Here is a 20630-nt window from a genome sequence, read left to right as displayed (position 1 = left end):
TCTATAAATGAAAGTACCGCTTCAAGACTTAACACACAATTAAAGACAAAGGTAATTATAAAATTGGGTAGTTTCACCGAGCCAGAATTGTCATTTACTTAGACTTCTTCTTAGAGAATAATCTAACTTGCTTAAAAACTATAAAAATGTCTCTATTTTTGCATGTTTCTGAATCCTATTCAGGGTGTTTTTCAATAGGAAAAATAAACTGCAAGATAAATTTAAGAAATAGAATTTGGTAGATTGATATAGCTGAATCAAGGGCGTAAGCAGGGAAGAAGGGCCTCGGTGCCCAGTCTACCCCCTCCTCCGAAATCCTATAATTTTCTTAAATTCTTTGGTACTTCATATTCAAATCAACAAATTGTATTTGCTTTAATCCCTTCTTCTTGTTTTTATTACTGCCCCCCCCTCCGAAAAAAAGTGTACGTGCCTAGACCAGTGGCGAATCCAGTTTTTTTTTTGGGGGGGGGGCGTGCAAAATAGGTTGATCCGATAAACTTGCATTATTACCCTTTCTTTTAATTTTCTTCTTCCACCGAATTTGGTAATTAAGTGTATTCACAGTATAAGTTAATTAATTTTGAATGGTTAAACACATCTTGTAAACTGGTAGGAATGGGGATGGAGAGGGCCTAACCCGCAGAATATTAATTAAGTAAATTACACTACTCTAAACTATGTTAAGGGGTGCCCCTCGCCCCCTGGTTCCGCCATCGGCCTGGACTGAATCTCAGCTATCGAATGACAGAAAAATTGCCATCTTGCATTGCAATATCGTAGGAGTGCATCAAAATATCATACCAAAAACCTGCATAAGGAACAAAGATCATAAGAATAGTTAATTAAAAATATTACCCTTTCTTCTAATTTCTTTCTTTCACTGAATTTGGTAATTAAGTATATTCGCAGTAAAAGTTAATTCATTTTGAATGGTTAAATTCATCTTGTAAACTGGTAGTAATGGGGATGGAGAGGGTCTAACCCGCAGAATATTCTTCATAGAAGAAGATAGTACATCTGCTTTGGTAGATTATGTTTATTCATTTTCTGCAAAGAGCACTAGTCAAAAGTTACTGTTGGCCCATTTACAACGCTAAGAACCCATGATTTGCTAACTGGCCATAATCTGATAAAAATTGGGCACACAAATATTGTTGAAAAAGATTATGTAAGGAAACAAAAACTTGCAAATATTGAACTACTGAAACGAATTTGGCACAAAAATGAAGATGGTGTAGCCAAAATACGTCTTCATTAGCTGCCTTAAATAATAATGGTAAGGTTCAGGCAGGCTAGTAAAACAGGTATATTAGGATCTGTAAAAATGAGTTATAATATTCTTGGATGACAAACAACAGCCCCTGCCATATTTTTGTTTTGTTATTTTTATGTTTTCTGCAAGGAATAGGAAAAAACGTCTTCCTTGAATTTAAAAAATTCCTTGAGACCGTTTTATCCAGTTTTTGAACTTATCGTAAATATATACTTTCTGGATCCAATTTTCAGTAACTTAGATGGCACTGTGCTCAAATGTGATAGCCAATGATTTGAAATCTATTTTCAGGAACTGCCTCCTGAAGAATATCATTTGAGGGAAAGGCGAGTGATGAGGCTTAAAGCTGAGCTAAGACAAGAAGAAGTGCTTTTATACCTGTTGCACATGCTCAAACAATCTCAATCTGTGTCACCTCCGACGGCAGAAACTGTAAAGGATGTCCCTGTTAGCAAAGACTCTAAGGTCAGTGCAAATGTATTCTATGGGCACAGATTTTATTAAGTCTTATGCTGCCTTTTAAAACTGGAATTTTTGACAAGCTTACTGCTGTAATTGCTGTTATTTGTAATTTTTTATACCGATAGGACACGATATTTGTATCACTGGATTCGTTAATTTCTGATCTGTCAATTCACCGCGTCAGAATTATTTATGTTCCTGATATTTCTTCTTAGATAATGATATAACATTACTTCGCATGTTTTCAACGTATATTTGAATTTACAGAAATACAAATCAAATTTCAAAAATGTTATTCACTACCTGGATAAAGATGGGTCTGAGGCATCAAATGATACCAAATTTGTATTCTTTCGTTAAAACATTATTACCGAAGGAATGCAGAAAAATCACAAATAAAATTTACAGAGGGAATGTATGCCTTGAACGAAGCCCCTGCAAGTAGTAGATTAGTTCATAAAAAAAGAAAAAAAATCACACCAAGGCCTCTGTATTTCAACTGTGTCATTTCCAATGTTAAAAAATGTGGTAATTGTATGGGGTGCATGTAGAGATAAAATTTTTTTAGCCTACTGCTTTGTAAATTGTTAATCAGGAGTTTCCTGCCCTGACCCTAAGTTTTATTCAATAGGGATTGCTAAGATCTGAGGAGAAAGGAAACAAACATTAATACTAAAACAGGAAATAATAAAAACAAATCTGATAGTAGAAAAAAAGTAAACAAGAATCGAAAACGAGACAAAAATTATTCGTTTATTGATACTGCAACAAATCTGCACATAATTGTTTGCCTATCCTTACATGGTCGTGCTAGCTGAGTGGCTAGCATGCGAGACTTGAAGTATTTTGTTGGTAGGACAGAGGTTTTAGCACTGGTGTTGCTGGTTATTTGATTTGGAACAGGTGTCAGTGGCGTGACACTGTAAGCTCAGCCAGAGTCGACTCAGCTCTATATGGGTACCTGGGGAAACCTGGGGAAGGTAAACAGGAAGGGTATGCGAAAGCACAGGATGGCTGGCCCCAAATATCCCATTGCACTTCCTGTCTGAAGGGTCATGAAACAGAGATCAGCACCGCCGATAGGGACTGTAAAGTCCAGTGCCTTATTCTTTACCTTATATCCTCACATGATTGTCCAGTACTAAGGAAAATAAATCCAAAAGCCATGCAATTTCGTCAGAACAGTCGAGGGTTGGCAAGGTTGTAATTAGTAAGTTCAAGTTTCGATAAAAGAAATATGTAGCAACTATACTAAAGGATATTCTTTCGTTGTAAGTGTGTCTCAAGTTCAGTTGTAATTTGTGTAAATGTGAAAACAAAAGAATATAGCCTACTTAGTTAACAGAACAAAAACTTGTCACATTTTAACTTTTCTGGTTGCTGTCTATCAATGATGTTTTGTATCATAACGCCCCTTGCAGTGCTCTAGCCGAGGTATGCTAATACTTCTTTTTTTATTATCATAATTGTTTTGATTTTAGGCCGCTTTTGTCATTCCCAGTTTGCAAAGTTATCAACATAGCGGAAGCTCAATGGGAGTCTCAGGCACCACTCGTATTGGATCTGTTGAAATTAGTCCCGTCCCAATGAAAAACTCTACCTTCCTGGGTAAGCCGGGATTGCCGATGCCGTCTCCCTTGACAAATAATTTATCAAAAGTGGCAGTTAGGTCGTCAACACCACCAAGTAGGGCTCCAAGCGTACCATCTCCCTTAGCGTCTTGTGGATATAAAGAGGATTTACCCCATGGTCTTTCAATCACCGCAAAAGGTAGTCTAATCTTCTTAACTGTTGAACATTTTTCGAAGAAGTAGAATATCAACTTCCACCTTTATCTCTTAAGTTTGTATCAAGGGGAAATCAGAAATACAGTATACTGGACTCTATAGCAAACACGGCAGTCGTGAAGCTTGAAAAAATTTGGCTCCGGAGTTTTAGTAATTTAGCTTTGAAAGGCTATAAAATGAATCTGTTAGACCTAGCATGTAAATTTGGACTTTAAAGGCCAGCTATCGGTCTTTTCCACGTCAAAATTGACCCATGGCCTCTAATTTGCATTTTTTATATGTTATGATGCTCTAATTTTGGGCTGGTGAGTTAATCACCCCCCTCAACACAGGTGAAAATAGTAATATTTCCAGATGGAGTGCTTCTCGTTGTACCGAAAATATTCATTTTTATTTCTCCTTGTTGAAGTGAAAAAATTTCGTAACGAAAAAAGGAAGCTTATTCTAGTTAGTGAAAAAAGAAGAATAGTGTGCGTGAATTTCGGTGGAGACTTCTAACGTCCTCAGCACAAAAACAGGAAATAATGAGTAAGAAAGTATAGATAAAAGTCTTCAACAAGTTCAAAAGGCCTTTCTTTGCACTGAGTAAGCGGAGGTTTTCACCGAATTATATACACTCTATTCTTCTTCTTTTTTTCACTGGCTGGAATTACACTTTTCACTGAACTGGCGTTACAATTTTTTTCATTTTGCCCTGCTTAGCCAGTTATGTTTTTTTCTTCGGGATTATGCCTCTCCAAAAAAAGAAATTTACAGCATGCTCAGAACTATCCTATATTTTCTGCAATTCACCTCTTTGATTTTTTTTTTCAAATTTGGAGCCCCAAAATTTTGCCCAAATCCCGAATTAAATTTCTGCTTAAATGCCTATTTGATCAAAAACCACTTAACTTAATCATTTATATAATATACCACAACGAAACCACACAGCGTTGGCTCTAATTTGCATTTTCATATATTATAATTCTCTAATTTTATGTCGTTGAATTGATTCTCCCTTCCCACACCGGTGAGCATACCTCCAAGTTTGAATGCTCCCCGTTTTACTGAAGATATTCATTTTTGTTTGTCTTTATGTAAATGTGAAACTTAAAAAAAAATTTTTGGCACTCTGACCAATGGTCCGCGTTGCGCTGATACCGATCTCCTGATTCGATCCCTGCAGCCGGGAGTGCAATGCATGGTTATGAAGGTGTATATGAATTAAGAAAAAGTATTTAACTTGCAATTTATAATTAGAATCTAGAATTTATAATCTAGCCAGTGAAAGAAGACGAATAGTATGCACACATTTCTGTCGAACCTCTACTCAACTATCCTCGACGCAAAAGGAAATAATGAGTGAAAAGTACAGATAAAAGTCTCCAATAAGTCCGACAGTCCATTTATTCATGGAGTGAGCAGAGGTTTTCTCCAAAATATATGCATACTATTCTTTTCACTGGCTTGAAAAATCAGGCGAGTAATCCTATTTTCTACGTCGAAATCGATCTATATTCTCTAATTTGCATTTTTTCGTATATTATAATTCTTTATTTTTGTGCTGGTGGATTGGTTCCCCCTTCCCAGTGGCGGATCCAGGGAGAGGGGGCGAGGAGGGCGCGCACCCTCCTCGTGCTAAACTTGCTCCTAACGAAAGTTTATCGGATCAACCTATTCCCCCCCCCCCCCCTAAAAAAATCCTGGATCCGCAACTGCCCCTTCCCGCACAGGTGAGAATACCTCCAACTTGAGTACTCCCTCTTTTACCGAAAATGTTCCTTTTTGTTTCTCTTTGTATAAATGTGAAGGTGTATATGAATCAAGAAAAAGTATTTAACTTTGCGATTTATAATTAGAATCCGACGTTGAATTGAAGGACTAACGGTATTTTTATTCTTGTCTTTTGCATTTGGTATTTATTATTGATGACTAAAAAAAACTGTAATTACGCTCTCAAGGTGAGAATGTGTTGCCGTGAGAAATATTCTTTCATATTAAACATTGGTTGCGTTGCTGGCTTTTAAACAAGCTTTATTTAAAGATTATTCAGTTTAAAAGTAATTAGCTCGTTAATTGTCGACTATTCTTCAACAAGAAAGTTAGACATGTTTCTGAAGAAGGTTGATTGACTTGACTTGGAAATTAAGGCTTTTGAGTGCTGGGAGGAGTGGGAGCTGAGGTTTTTTTTAAGATTTAAACAAACACCTTTCACTTATATGATAATAAAGTAAAAACTTGGACAAGCGCACATTCTATATGCTACCGATACTGATCTATCGATTGGTAAAGTCTGAAAACCCCTTTGGTTAATTCAGATTCAAAACTTATTATTCAATCTCATCTCGCTTGTAACCATAGAGTTTCAGCCTGGATTGCATACATGATATATTCTGAGTTTACTACTACTACTACTAACAATTCACTGCAGTACCAAGCCGCCTGAGATCAACAACAGCTGTGCACGTTCCTCCTCCATCTCGATCTATTCAAAGAAAACTCATATAGAATTTGGAGGACTGAAATCCTTGCATCCAAAACCATGGATTGTAAACCTAACTTGCCCCTGTCTCAACCCTCAAATTAGTGTGATTTGAACATTGTTTGATATTTTAGCTCCAATGTTGCAAAAATAACCGATGCTTCCCTTATGCTTAGTGATGCAGATAGACTTTAGTTTTGAGTGGTTAATCCCTGTAACCAAGAAAAAAAATATTTGAATTGAATCGACCATACACTCTGCAAAATTTGTGTTAAAAAATCATCACTCAATTCATACAAGTTTTTCGAAATTTTAATTGTGCAATCCATACAATATGGCATCACAGTGACGGTGGCCATATTCTTTTAGTTATAATTTGGTATGAATTCATTCTAAAAGAGACAGTGAGTAGCAATGCTCTTTGATCAGTGTTTTTTGGTTAGAGAGATTTGTTGACCACAAACTTCAAAGTTTCGCCGCTTAATTGGATAACTTATTCGCAGCCACAGAACAGTAACGAAATGTATGATAATTGTAATGTTAAGTCATTTGAAAACAGTAGATCATCTGGTTTTAATTTTCACCCTCCCTTTCTGATTAAAATTGAGCCCTTCCACGTGCCTGTACTCTTGCTATTGGGATACTAAACTGTGAAATTGTGCCCACACAACCCCTCACATAGATGTTACATTTCCCAATAATTGCCATGTCCCTTGTAATTTCTTATGTGTTTCGTATAATAATTTTCGTTTTCCTCGTTTTTTCAGCCCCCCTCCTTCTTCTTCTTTCGAAAAGCAGCACCTGGAATCTATGATAGACTCCTTTCGGCTTCTAGGAGGTTTCCCCCTGAATTTTTTCGATTATCTTTCTGTAGCTCATTAAAGAACAAAAAAAGTCTAACTAATTTTTTACGAGAATGATATGCAGTGCCTTGCCCAGATATTTTTTTTCCGTTTATTTATTCATTTGTATTATATAAAAGAATAGATGAATGTTTGAAAATATCAAGAGCATAATAATAATAATAAAATATAAATAAAGACGCTGGTTTCTGGACATACCACTGAAAAAAACAGGTGCCCATTAAAAAATAATTTTTTTTTTATTTGAGTTAGTGACTTCTCCGTGCCAAATTTCTGCTCCAGTCATCCCCATAAGAATAGATGTATCCTGTAGAATGGAATGTTTGAAACCAAATTTCACATTTAGGTCCGAGTGCTGTTAGTAGTGGGCCAAGAAGCGCTCGTGTTACGCCACCGGTTACACCTAGTGAGGAAAAGCTGAACAAATTTTCAACGCCAACTTTACAGCAGTCCCCTGTGCCCAAAGTTGAGGACCCTCAATCCATCGCCCAAAGGCAAGCTGCCGCCAAACTGGCACTCAGGAAACAACTGGAGAAAACATTACTTCAGGTAGATTTGAAAGCGAGCTTTAGTTGCTGCATTTTAGATGCTGTTTTTTACTTTACTTTCTGCTATTATTTTCTTTGTTTATTTTTATTGGAATGTTTTCTTCACTAACAATAGCTGTATACTGATGCTAGTTTGGACCTTGACAGTTACCATTTTTAAAACGATTGGAACTCCTCTTAAAGGTGCTGAAATACTCTGGGGGTTAACTTTTGCTAGGAGATGTTTTCACTTGGGTGATCACTGGATATAGTTTGATGAAGTTTTCATCTTTACAAGTCTCCTGCTGAAGGAAGTTGGCGTGAGCAAGGTCACGACGGATTGCTCTTGTCAGGGGTGCCAATTCATTAAAATGAGGGGGAAGGGGGTGGGTGGGTTCTCCAAGGACTTTTTCAGATTTAATAACAAACTAAGATACAGAAAAGATGTTTTTCAAAATATTTTGGGGGTGGCAATTTCTTTCAATGGAAATCCCAAAAAGGGTATTTTTCAAAATAGGGGCGGGGGGCAATTTTCAGTTCTGATTCTTGCTCTCAGGCATATTTTTAAAACAATTCAGTATTTTGTATGCCCACTTCAGTAGAAGTTGGACAATTTTCCTTTATCGCACGTAAAATTTGCAGTGCGGACGACAATGTTTCGTAAAGATGGCAGCATTTTTGCTGCTCTGTACGAAAATTGCATTGTGATTGTGAATTTTGTTTTCGGGGAGAACCCAGCATATTGATTTTGCTAGTTTTGTGTTTAAAAGTTAAAGCGATAGCTGACTTGAGGTTGAGTAATTTTTTTTCTTTTGCTAAAAAAGCCTTGACTTTTTTTCGAGACCTCATCATATATATCCGATCATCTTAGAAAGTTGGAGAATGCTCATATGATCACAAATTTTGAGATGCGGTGCCATTGTTGAGCGTCAAAACCACTTCAATTCCAAACTATGGTAAAGGGGGGGGGGGGGATCTGACGTGTGGAGCCCCTTTTAACTCATGATCCTTAAGAATTATCTAGAAGATGATCCTAAATGATTAAACCAATCATTAAAACCCTCAAGATTATTGCTCCGAATGCTGACACAAAAAGTCCATTTTCCACAAATAGAGTTTGATTTCGACCCAAGTGTTTTTCAAGTGACTCATTAAAAATATGAAGCTAAAATTGCAAAATGAGCGCCCTAAAACATAAACCACAATGTAGCCTACACATTTAACAATTGACTTCCAGTAGACTATTTTATTAAGTCCAGCAATTGCCAGATATATAAAAAAGAAAAGTATAAACTCTACTAAGAAACGCCCAAAGTAAGAAGCTGAGAAATAATGTAATTCTTATTATTAATTTTAAAAAATCTCTTAGCAATAGTAATGCATAAAGCTAAAAAGAAAAAAAAATATATACCATAAATAAAAGGGAAACAGCCTTCTTCTAAACCCCCATGATTAACGGTAAAGTTTAGATTATGCTTTATTAAGAGTTAAATTAGAATCTATTTATGTTTAAACTCTAGCACACAGAATGGGTGCTTGAAGGGGTGTCTCCCCCCTCATGTATAGGATAATTTATTTTAGTTTAAGCTTTATTGTCCCTCCAATTTTAATTGTGTAGTTGTTGTTTTTAGTTGATTTTATGCTCTTTTCAACGTTTAAAAATTTTTAAGTTTGGAAGGGAGGTTGGGGGGGGGGGGGTTCTGACATGGCACAAGTAAATTATCTGGTCATAATTTTCTAAATATTCAAAGGGGAACTATATGGGAAAACCTTGGTTTTAGCAGATGTACCACATCTCTGCGAGTAAACTTGTGAATATAATATTTTGTTTTAAACTAAAAAAATATTCACCATAAAAGTGAAGGAGGAGGGGGGGCTTTACCTTTGCAGCACAAATATTGCACTCTTAGTCTAAATATGTCCCTCAAAATGAAGGAAGAACAGGGGGTTCTGGTAAAAAAAATTGACAAAATTTTTGCGTAGAAATACACTTTTTGAAGCTTCAGGTACCCCCTGCCCCTCCGAAACACCTACATAAATGTTCATTGACCTACCCCCAAATAGATAAGGTATAGCTATGCAATACTAAGCCTCAATGGCTCAAATGAATCAACTCAGTCATACAAAGCTTCAAATAATTGTTTATGATAACTGTTCATTTTTATGGTCTGTATATAGAATAGAATACCTTTATTCGCTTCAATAGCTTGAAGATAACTGTCAATATACAAAAAAAAGAAAACAATAATCCACAGGTGTTGCCACGTGACTAATGACACTAGGTTGACTGTTTAAAATATAATGGTGCATTCAAAAAAAAAAAAAAAAAAAAAAAAAAAAAAAAAAAAAAAACATCCAAGTTACAGCAATTTTTCATTGTTCAATGTTATAATTAAAAAATGAAAAACTTTTTAAAATGTTTTTTTGTGTTTTTAAATGGTGCCCAGAAACGGCACCTCAGAGGACTGGTTCCTCTCCAATCACATTCAATTATTAACAGTGGCACTGGATCTTTTAATTTCTGTTCGATTGATTCCCCTCCTAAATTTCTACCACCACCATTTCTATATATAATGGCCGGACAAAAACACATTGAAAACACGTCGCTCTTTTCTTAGTCAATGCTAGCGTGTTGACTGCGATATTTCCTATTTTTGTAAATAAAGGTTTGAATTGTCTGTTCCATGGCTCTCCTACATGCTGAATTTGATGTTGTACTTTTGATTAAGATGTTGATTTTTTTGGGGGGGGGGTTCTATGTTTTACCTATTTCCATAGGTAAAACGTATGCAAGCTTTATTAAGCTAACAACTTTTGATGTATAAATCTAAGGTTTACGAATATTGCACATGTTTGTTCATCATGAAAGTAGATGCTTTTCATGACATTACTCTTACTAAAATCCTTGTTTTTGAGGTTCTTGTTTTCTGCTGTCAAGAGGCGCTGCTTATTCACCTTCCAGTGTCATGACAGTTTAAAAAATTCAAGGGGCCAAATAATAAAAAAATCACTATATTTCTTAACATCAATTTTAACCTTTCATATCCAATTTATTATTTTTGCCCCTGCATAATTAGCAATTATTTCACAAGGTTGAGTTGCGTAAGCGTAAGGATTCTTCTTTTCGTTTATTTGGTTTAGCGTAAAATTTGAATTGAATTTTACTTACTAAATTCGTCTTTTCCCACTACACTCGTATCGACGGATTTTGGGACTTGTCGATCACAAATCACAGCGTGATACTGTAATATAAATGTCTATGTATCTAAGGGTGATTATAAAAATTTAACAATTAGCAATAACTCTATTTCAGATCAAGTAAGGATTGTTTCTTTTTTCAGATTCCACCCCCCAAGCCACCCCCTCCTGAGATGCACTTCATCCCGAACCCAAACAACACCGAATTTGTGTACCTACTTGGTCTGGAAACAGTAGTTGACTCCTTACTCCCTGGAAACCGGAAACAGGATAAGCCACCTCCTCCACCAGCTCCTTTCCTTTGTTCACAGTGTAAAACGGACTTCTCTCCTGTCTGGAAATGGGAAAAAAAGGCGACATGTGAGTTGATCTTCGGTATATTTTTTTTTTAGTCCTTGAAAAGTTTTAGATCTTTGAAGGTTATTAGGGTTAATTCAAATAAAGTAGGCTCAAAAATAAAATTCACTTAGAAAAATTAAGAACCGCGATGAAATAAATGGTAAAGTGGTGGAACCGACCAAAACTATCTATCAAGGTGTTTCAGTTGTTTAAAAATAAGGGAAAGAAAAATTTTAAGATGTTTATAGAACAATGAAATAGTTCCTTCGTGGAAATTTTCTTAGCCATTACCATTGGTGGATTTATTGATGTTGAGTATCTAATCTAGAAGTTGAATCCGGCTATATAAAAAAAACCTTAGATTACTATAGAAGTTTTTAACATGCATGATTTATCTGTGGGTTGCAAAAATTTTAGTGAATGGCTTTATAACACAAGGCACCGCGATTAGGCTGATGCAAAAATAACTAGTCTTAAAACATTTTCAACTAAATATCAACGGTTGACTGTCAACTGCCACCAGTGGGAAATCTGGCTATTCTTGGGTTTCTTAATCCATGTTTTTAGTCTAGTTACTCTAAGGTCTTTGGACAACGGCAACTGTTTACATTTTCAACTTAAGATCTTAGATCCATCAGAGCCAGGAATGGTGCAAAGGGCGTCTACGAAGCCTCGTCAGATATCTCGGAGCTGAGCAGCAGCCGTGACGTCGTCCCATTGGGCTTGAAGTGGCCGCTCTGCACTTTTCAAGTCGCGGTCATACTGTCGTCCTACAGTGTGCCTTAGTTGAGCTCTTTTGCGCCTCTCCTCGAGGTGCCACTCATACGCCGGATTTAGGAGTCAATCCTCTAGCATACAAAGGACGTGGCCAATGTACCGTCTAGGAATTTCAGTAACTAGTGGCTGAACGGCTCACCGGTGAACATCTCAGCTGGTAACCTTTTTCTACCACGATATGTTCAAGAGTTTTGAAGGCACATGTTTTCAAATGCTATTTTATTCAAGTTTTATGTTTCTTTTTGAACTGAACAGCGGTTGCCAGCGGTTGCTGGCAGAATAGTTGCTGCAGAACAAAGCTATAAAAATATAAAGATTGGGTGGGATTTAGAATTCCCAGTTCTTCGATAGTTATAAGTTTGTCGCTAACGCTGCCTCATGGCTCGGAACTCAGCCAGTGTACCAAAAAGAGATGTATTTTTCAAACGTTTCAAGTTTTTCTCTTTCATTTCAGCCCTCTTCCCAATGAACCTTATGTTTAGTTGCTTATAGTTTGAATTATGATAAAATCAGGAAATCCTTAAGAAGGGAAAGATTTAACCTAATATGCCTCTTTTTGACCTATTGCAGTCAGGGGAAGGCGTCATAACATCGAACCGTCAGGAGCACGAACGTCAAGAGCGGTACAAAATCCGTCAGAACCTCGAACCGTCATAACATTGAAAATTTTAAATCTTTAGTTTTTTGGGGGTTTAGGGGGGAAAAGGTACCTAGGTTAGGTTAGGTTACGTATTAAATATATGCTCTGCTTTACCCCACCCCTTGATGTGCAAATATATAGCCTATCTTTGTTTCTAAACTATTATATACTTATTACTATTATATAAACTTATAAATATTTTTAGATGTTATGACGGTTCGAGGTTCTGACGGTTCGATGTTATGACGTTTCGTCCTTGTGACGGTTCGCCAAAATGGTAGCACCCCCACAGTCAAGCCTTCTCTCTGTAAACTGTTTGTGCTGCTCTTTCCTGATAAATGCTATACTCTCTCTCTCCTGTCTTAAATTATATGGCTGCAAATCAGAAGCTGTTCTGATGCCCAGCAATTCCACTTATTGATTCTGTGTCAGCCAAACAGATTTAGTCGCTTTGGAGTTTATTTTGTGTTGTCACTGACATTGTATGTTCTGTTTCTGTTTCATTTTTTTTTCTTGTTTGTTCTGTTTCTTTGTGCCTTTTTGTGTGACATGTTTTTTTGAAAAATTGATGACATTAGAAAATTGAATTAATCGTAGAAACACACTATTGTTTTTTATTCCTTGAATTTTCTGTCATTTAAAACGTTCTTTATTCCTATGTTACTTGTATAAACTGGTTTTTATTCTTCCTTTGTTCAAATAGGATTTCTTGCCTTATTGTTTTTTTTAGATAGAAACTGGCTCTTATATTCCGCATTAAACTATTCTCTGCTAAAGTTGATCACTTTTTTGTTGCTTCCTCTCTGCCTTTCTCTTCTCTTTCTCTCTCTTCCTTCTTTGTCCTCTCTCTCCTATCCCTTCTTTCCCTATTTACTCCCTCTCACCCCCTCTGGTTCTCCTTCTCTTTTGTTCCTTTATCTATCTCTATTCCTCTCTTCTTCTCACCCCATCTCTCTCCTTCCCTCCATTATTTATTTTCCATCTTGTTTTCAAGTATACAAATATGGTATAATATTAATCTCAAGCCTATTATTCTTTGGAATGTGTTACTGTCGAGTTGCGAGCATAGATCCCGAATTGGCCTTACATGCTCTTATTTTGTTAACAAGAAAAAAGGAGAGAAAATAAAACGCTGCATATGGATACTTCTGCTATAGAATTTACATTCCAAAATGTGTATTATTTTTTTTTATTCCAGCTTTAGAGAATCGAGAATCTGTGATGTGTGAACAATGCGTGAGCTCCACAGTAAAGCGAGCGCTAAGAGCAGAGCATACTGCCAGACTTAAGTCTGCTTTCATGCGAGCTTTACAGCAAGAACAAGAACTTGAGCAGCATTCTTCTCGAACTGAGAAACCCCCTGCTCCTTCACCTGCACCTCCACCTCCGGTCAAAGAGCATCACCTGCCTCCTCCCTCTAGGCCAAGTCCATTGGCCTCACCATCACATAGTGTGGCAGCTGTCAATAGAGAACGAGAAAGAATGAGAGAGCGAGAAATGAGGGAAAAGGCAAGAGAAGAACGACACAAAGAGAAAATGTAAGTTGTTTTTTATTTGGTTTTTCCTAATCCCAGCCGTCAGTTAAAAAAGTTATTGGATAAAAGTATAAAAAGAGCTGTTTAGATTTCACTCGGACATTTTTAGCTTAAATTGTAGCTGAAATGGACTGGGGTTCGAAAATCACTGGTAAGTTAATGAAGCTGTGTTGTTTTAGACGAATGAAACCGTAAAAAGGAACCCTTCTAGATATTCCGCGGGGCGTTTGTTTGACTTTAGACATATTCACATCCAGAGCGAGATAAAGAAACACCCTAAAGTGGTGGCTCTTAACTTTAGGATAACCCCTCAGGGTATGGAACCTAATGACAGGATATTGACTTGAGATTTAAACAGCAGTGTTTATTTTGCTAATGTGAGTTTGTGCTTTGGTAGTGTGAATGGTTATCCTAAGCTTCTAAATGTGAAGCTAGTACAGGGTATCCAAAAAAATCGGAGATGGGCTGCCATCCAGAGGAAATTGCCCCATGTCCCGCAGGCTAGTATTGGCTGCTGCCTAGGGGCATGTGTTTAAGGGACCTGCTCATAGATTTCATTATTATTAATTTTTTTTGCAAATTGAATACAATAAAATAATACACTGGGCTATTGAATAATTCACTAACCTAAAAAAAGAAGTAATTTTATAATTGGACTCCCTGGATACTTAGACCTTGACTTAAGGAATGGTTCCTGCTCTTGGCCCTTACTCGAGTAAACAGCTTCTAGTTTTACCCCTTTTGGTTGAGAAAGGGACCGTGGTTTGACGCCCATTACTTGATGTAAAGGGTTCTAAAAGGACAGTGTTTTTTCGACAAGGGGTTTGTTGAGATATTGTTAAGTTTAATTCAATCTACGCAAATGTTGCAAAAAGATATCGTGTACATTATTTCCAAGTTGGGTGTGAGTGAACTAGATTCTGGCTGTACAGCAGGTCCCGTAATTTTATCAACAGGGTGTCAAAGGGTCTGAAGTTGTCCCAGTTGCCAGGAAATAACTCAGAAGTATATTTGGTTGAATTTTTCAGTGTGTCATTAGTGCAAAGAATGTTTACTTGTAACTTACTTATCCCTTTGTCGAACTGGCCAAATTTTTCTTTAGTACTTAGTGCCTACTCTTACGTTACGCATTATTTCATATAATATCTTGTGTTCCATTCCGTCATTGCCTCTATTAAATAAATAAGAAACATATGGCCCCAGTGAAGTCAATCCATGAAATTTAATGTTGAGTGTGAAATGTGTTTTAAAATATAGGGGCAAATTTTTTATTTTTCAGTGAAAATACAAAAAGACGGCTTTTGGATGAAGATACACACAAAATCAAAATCTAGGGGGGGGGGGGGGAAAAAAAAATCTAGGGCACATAAGTCACCCCCCATCTCCCATTTGACAACACTGCCTGATTCAGTCTACTCGTTTGCTACAACTTGCACTATTAACTAGTGTTTTCTTTTAAGTATTTTTACTGTTGACTAGTATTTCCCTTACTTGAAAGAAACAATAAAAGGTATGAATTCAAAGATGTTGAGACTATGGCCTCATCTTGATCTTTTGTTGAAAGGTATGGACAATGGAATACTACAGCCTGGCCGTCAATTTTAAAATTAATCATATTAAATAGTTTGCGACAGCAAACTATACATTGGATTCCATGATAATAGTTGTCAAAACTTCAAATATTGTAATTTTAGAATTAATATATGCGCAACAAGAACCTTCTTCTATCCCGCCCTACCTGTTGTATACAGTATTGTTTTCAGTTATTTATCAAGTTTTGATGTCGCTCTTTACTTTTAGTTACTAGATTTTTTTTTCAAGAAAAAGCCGAACGCTTTTTCTTATATAATATACATATTTATTTTTTTGCTCAGAGATGAGCTGCTTATCTTCCGTGTCCATTTTATGTATTATTTAAATATCCAAATTAGTTACCTTGTGACAGGGGAATGGTTAAAGCAAGGCCCCGGAACAACCGGAACCGTGGTTGAAATCTCCGCCTCGCAAGGAGAAAACCTTTGGTTGCATTCGACTAATAATTTTTTTTAAATATCGAACATTACATTTAAAAAATAAACAGTAGTTGCGTTTAGGTGTATAGACTACATTTACTCTATGATTTTGCTTGGTAATATTAGACAACATCAATAGTTGTTTTTTCTTAGAGATGAACTACTTCCTGTATCCGTGGATCAACGTTCAATTCTGTGTGTTTCAAGGGCAAAAAAACGAGACGCATGTAAAAACTTTACGAGACGCATCAAAATTTGTTATACGTATTTTTGTTACTTCTTGCAAGTCGGAAAATTTTTCTTTTTCTGGGGGGGGGGGCAGGAGGCTCAAACTCTTTAACGGGCTTATATATAGTATCTAGCACGAGGAGCCTCGGCCCTGACACTTGAGACGCGACAGGCTTCTATATATTTGATTATCTTATTACGCATTAACATAATCATCGCGTTATTGCTTAGTTTTAAGTCGTGAGATGTCACTGCAGCAGTTTAAATTGAATTAAGAAATTCTTGCGTGAATTAAATTCCTCCTTCCTGTTAATGCATAAAAAAATAAATAAACCATTTCATTAGATTTTATGTGATTTTATAGGATTTGTTTTCTCTTGGGAATCGTTGTTATTCTCACTTTGCTTCTCTTCTAACCGCAGATTTCGTTTACGATTTGATGTGATCATCCTGTTGGATGTATTCTAGCCCCAGATTTCTTTGTGTCTTGTATTCATTTGCGATTCGTTGTGATGCTTGTTGTCGCATGTCTTCTAGTCACAAATCTCGTTGCGCTTCATTTTTGTTCATCATTACCTCGAGCATAGTTCCATAAGTTCCGCGATTGCATAATTATCGTGTTATTTTTTAGCTCTAAGTCACGTTTTTGGCCACAATTCAATATGATTTTTGCAGTTTCTTGTTCCTTGCCTTTTTCTTTAGCTGTTGGGACTCATATTTTGTGATTTTGCATGTGTCATAGATACTAAAAATCAATTCGTCTTTCCTGTTTATCCTTCACAGACTCACACATACTGAACTAACACCTTTCTTCATTTTATGTAATTTTGCTTTGTCTTCTAACCACAAATTTTGTTGTGATACATTTTCGTTTTCAATTCAATGTGATTTTTGCTGTTTCTTGTTCCATGTCTCGCTGTATCAGTTTGTTGCGGACACCATTAAGGCTTCCTGCAGGAAGAGGCAGCAAAAGTGGGGCTGAAAATAACTGGTTTAAGACGAAGATAATGGTAATTGAGCCCCCAAGCCCAGTATCACCGCCTGAGAACTGAAGGATTTGCGGAGCTTTTGCTGAGGTTGCAGAACAATTCGCTTATATTGGTTCTGTGCTTTCTAATGATGGCCCTATAGAGGAAGAGGTGTGCAGCCGAGTTTCAAAAGCCTCGTCTATCGTCGGAAGGCTCAACAATCTCTGGAGAATACCGCATATATCTAGGCGCGCGAAGATGCGAATTTATAATGTATCCGTTAGGTCGGTCCTCCTCTATGCAGCGGAAACCTGGCCTCTCAAATCAACAATCCTCAGCATGATAGACGTCTGCCAGACGAAACAGCTCAGTCGGATGGAGGGACTCCGATGGGACGATTTTGTAAGTAACGCGAGGTTGCTCGCACTTATCTCCAAAGTTCCATTCTCCGTCCAAACAGCGCAGCGTACTCTCAGATGGTTCGGATAACTCCTGCGTATGCCAACGACAACCCCAGCTCAAATAGTCTACGATTTTTACGCTAAAGCTGGTCATGGCTGGTCTCGCCCGAGGGGCAGACCTCAGACAAGGTGGAAGGCTATCCTTAACGAAATCCTGGAGGTGGCTAACATTGCTGTCGACGAGGCCCCACTAATAGCAGCAGACCGGTCAGCCTGGAGGAGCAGAGTTGCGACATTCTCTACGTCGCCCCCAACGCGGCAGGAGCCTTAAGTAATCCAAGTCAAGTTGTTCCATGCCTCTTTTTTTAGCTATTCAGAGCAGTTTGTCGTCTTGTGTAAATTTGCACGTGTCTTAGATAATAAAAACGATACGACCACTGCCTTGAGAAAATGACGTAATTTTTCTCTTGTAATGTATACAAGTATGACGTCACTCATGCCATGTTTTTTTTTCAATAATAAGGCTTTAAACGACTTTTATCAAGATCGTGACCTGTCTAGCTAGTTCTTTCAGGCCAGAAAATCCCAGGGTGACAATTTTCAAAAACAAAATATGGAACCATTTTCAAGAAAAAAGTTATGCATTCATGTATACACAGTTGGTTGTTTAAAGATAGTATATATATATATATATATATATATATATATATATATATATATATATATATATATATATATATATATATATATATATATATATATATATATATATATATATATATATATATATATATATATATATATATATATATATATATATATATATATATATATATATATATCAGTGTTGCCACTCGACTGGAACCGCTCCGCTGCGTCGGCCTAGTCAAATTGCGGCATTTCTACTGCATCCTTTAACCAAAATGCGGTAAAAACTGCGGTATGCCCAAAATTCTCGAAAAGCTGTTTTTTGTATTTTTAAGAGAGAATGGGTGAAAAATCTCGCTTTAATATAAATGTTGATTCAGTGTCAAGTGAAGTGTTGTGAAGATCTGTCATAAATTTGAGAAAACACGTGCTGTCTATCCTTCTTTTCAGCGGTCAAAGGTAAGCATGGTCAGCTCAGTCCGTGAACACACGTTTTCGTAAAGCACATAACAGTGGTAAAAGTGCTAAGGTACCAAATCGGGGAATGTCTACGGTGAGAAAATCGCACAAATATGAAACGAAGGGTGATGAAATTAAGAGTTGTTGTCCCTTTGGTCTACAAGTCCATACAATCGAGTAATTAATGGGTTACTAGATTTTCATATCTCAACCTATTTCGATTATTGTTTAATGAAAATCAAAAGCTTCAAGAAGGAACATTCAGATAAATAATACAAGACAAACAGACAAGATTAATTTCAGATAAATAATACAAGACAAACAGACAAGATTAGTTGGAATCAAACTGTTTACATGTGTCACAAACAACATCTTTGGCCAGACCATACACAATGCTTTGGTTGAAAACGTTACAGTCACGAGAAGAGGCACTAGCCTTCACTTTGAGTACACACCTGACTAGTCCGGGCTCTAGCTTTAGCACTGAATTACCCGAGTTAAGCCCTCCTTTAGAATTGCGCTTAAGGCCACACTTTGTTTTCAGTGTTGCCGAAAGAGTCACTGCCCTCAGTCAGTTTCGCTTATCAGTTTTCACTTCCTTTACCAAACTGAAGAGATGTTCGGCAGTAACACTTGAGAAAAGGAGTAAGAAAAAATACTGAACCATTTTCTCGATATTTGGGAACATCCGACTACCATTTGGTGACTTCGTTTGCAAGATGTGGCGCCAGTAAACGACAATGTCCATGTCATCTACGTCAGGGAGATTGACAGTACTAGGTAAAGCTACACTCGGTATAGACCGCCATTCCTGTTCTAGCTTTGACTTATTCCAAAGTGCAGAATTATAGTAGTCGAAGAACTGAAAAAGACTGGGAACTTTCAGTTCATAACTAGAGCTTGGGCTAAGCAAGTGTACCAGGTCATAGATTTTTTAGAGAATGCAAAACGGTCAAGAATTTGTTGAACAGCTTCGACGTAGAAATCCCTTGCGGAGCGACGAAGTCGGAGACTTTCCGCTACAAAACGGTCACTGGTAACTTCTCTCGTTTCGAGCCCCACAAGGAAATAGTACCCTTTGTAGCCGATATAGGCATTTTCGTCGAGAAGATAGTTCACTTCGTCATGCGGATTGATGTCAAAAGGGTTGTCTGTTTTAACATATGAACGCTTCATAAAGTTCATGGCTAATTTCTGAAGAAGTTGTTTCACATGGGTTTTCATGAGGTGAACTAGGGGTTTTTCAGACTGGAAGATGGTGTTGAACTCATTCAGCTCTCCCAACACGTACTCGACAAAAAACATCCTAACCCTCGAGTATGGGTTGTTTAGTGTCATTCTTACATGATCATTAGCATGCGAGGGATCATCAAGTACCGAAGAGTCCCAGTACAACGTAAGAGTATCCCACTGTTCGAGAATATGGCATGCACAGTTTTGAAACGACAACCAGCGTGTTGGAGCCAAAGCAAGGAATTCATGAAATATACCCCCTCCCTTACGGGAGACCCCTCCGTGGACATTGCATTCGACATAAAGTGCCCCCCCCCCTCCGTCAAATTCTCTCCAGACAGTTCCATTCTTGCTGAGAATCCCCCTTCCCTGTGAAATTTCTTGCGAACGATTCAGTCTGAAAAATTCTCCTTAGCATACTTTCATTTGAAAACAAACTTTAATCTCTTATCTGTTTCTCGCTTACTCCAGAAATGCCACCTTCCGTGGAAATTTTTCCCCGGGAATCAAAACACGCGGAAAATAGCCCCTTGATAATTCCGTGGAACATCTCCACACGCAAAATGGAGTTGGAAAAGAGAATGTAAGACAGTTAAAAAGAATTTCGTATAGGAATTTCGTCAAAACCCCCAGTGTAAAATTTCCCCTGGAAATTTTACCCCCCCCCCCCTAAATTTCTCCCCAAGAAAGATTCTCCCTATTGAAATCAACCCCAAGCATAACCCCCCACCCCACCCCACCCCCACCCCCAAAAAATGTCTGTATAATTCCCAATAACGAATACTATTCATAAAAAATAGGGAAATTTCATAGCTT

At 37.3% G+C, this 20630-nt stretch overlaps 1 protein-coding gene across 3 annotated transcripts in view; it reads left to right on the top strand.

Annotated features, from left to right (window-relative positions):
- The window catches only part of simj (transcriptional repressor p66-beta simjang), a 104670-nt gene that overhangs the window by 64529 nt on the left and 19511 nt on the right, over positions 1 to 20630 (top strand). For all 3 annotated transcript variants that reach the window (XM_089093327.1, XM_089093326.1, XM_089093325.1), the window contains 5 exons: positions 1568 to 1741; positions 3220 to 3508; positions 7196 to 7398; positions 10718 to 10934; positions 13529 to 13868. In XM_089093327.1, the coding sequence (XP_088949453.1) occupies positions 1568 to 1741; positions 3220 to 3508; positions 7196 to 7398; positions 10718 to 10934; positions 13529 to 13868 (1223 nt within the window). The remainder of the gene's footprint in view (positions 1 to 1567; positions 1742 to 3219; positions 3509 to 7195; positions 7399 to 10717; positions 10935 to 13528; positions 13869 to 20630) is intronic.

This window comes from Artemia sp. Qi Xiang Cuo, chromosome 8 (genome assembly GCF_049724085.1).
Source record: "Artemia sp. Qi Xiang Cuo chromosome 8, ASM4972408v1, whole genome shotgun sequence".
Taxonomy (NCBI): Eukaryota; Metazoa; Arthropoda; class Branchiopoda; order Anostraca; family Artemiidae; genus Artemia; species Artemia sp. Qi Xiang Cuo.
Note: the sequence above shows the minus strand (reverse complement) of the source record. Positions and strands in the feature narration are given on the sequence as shown.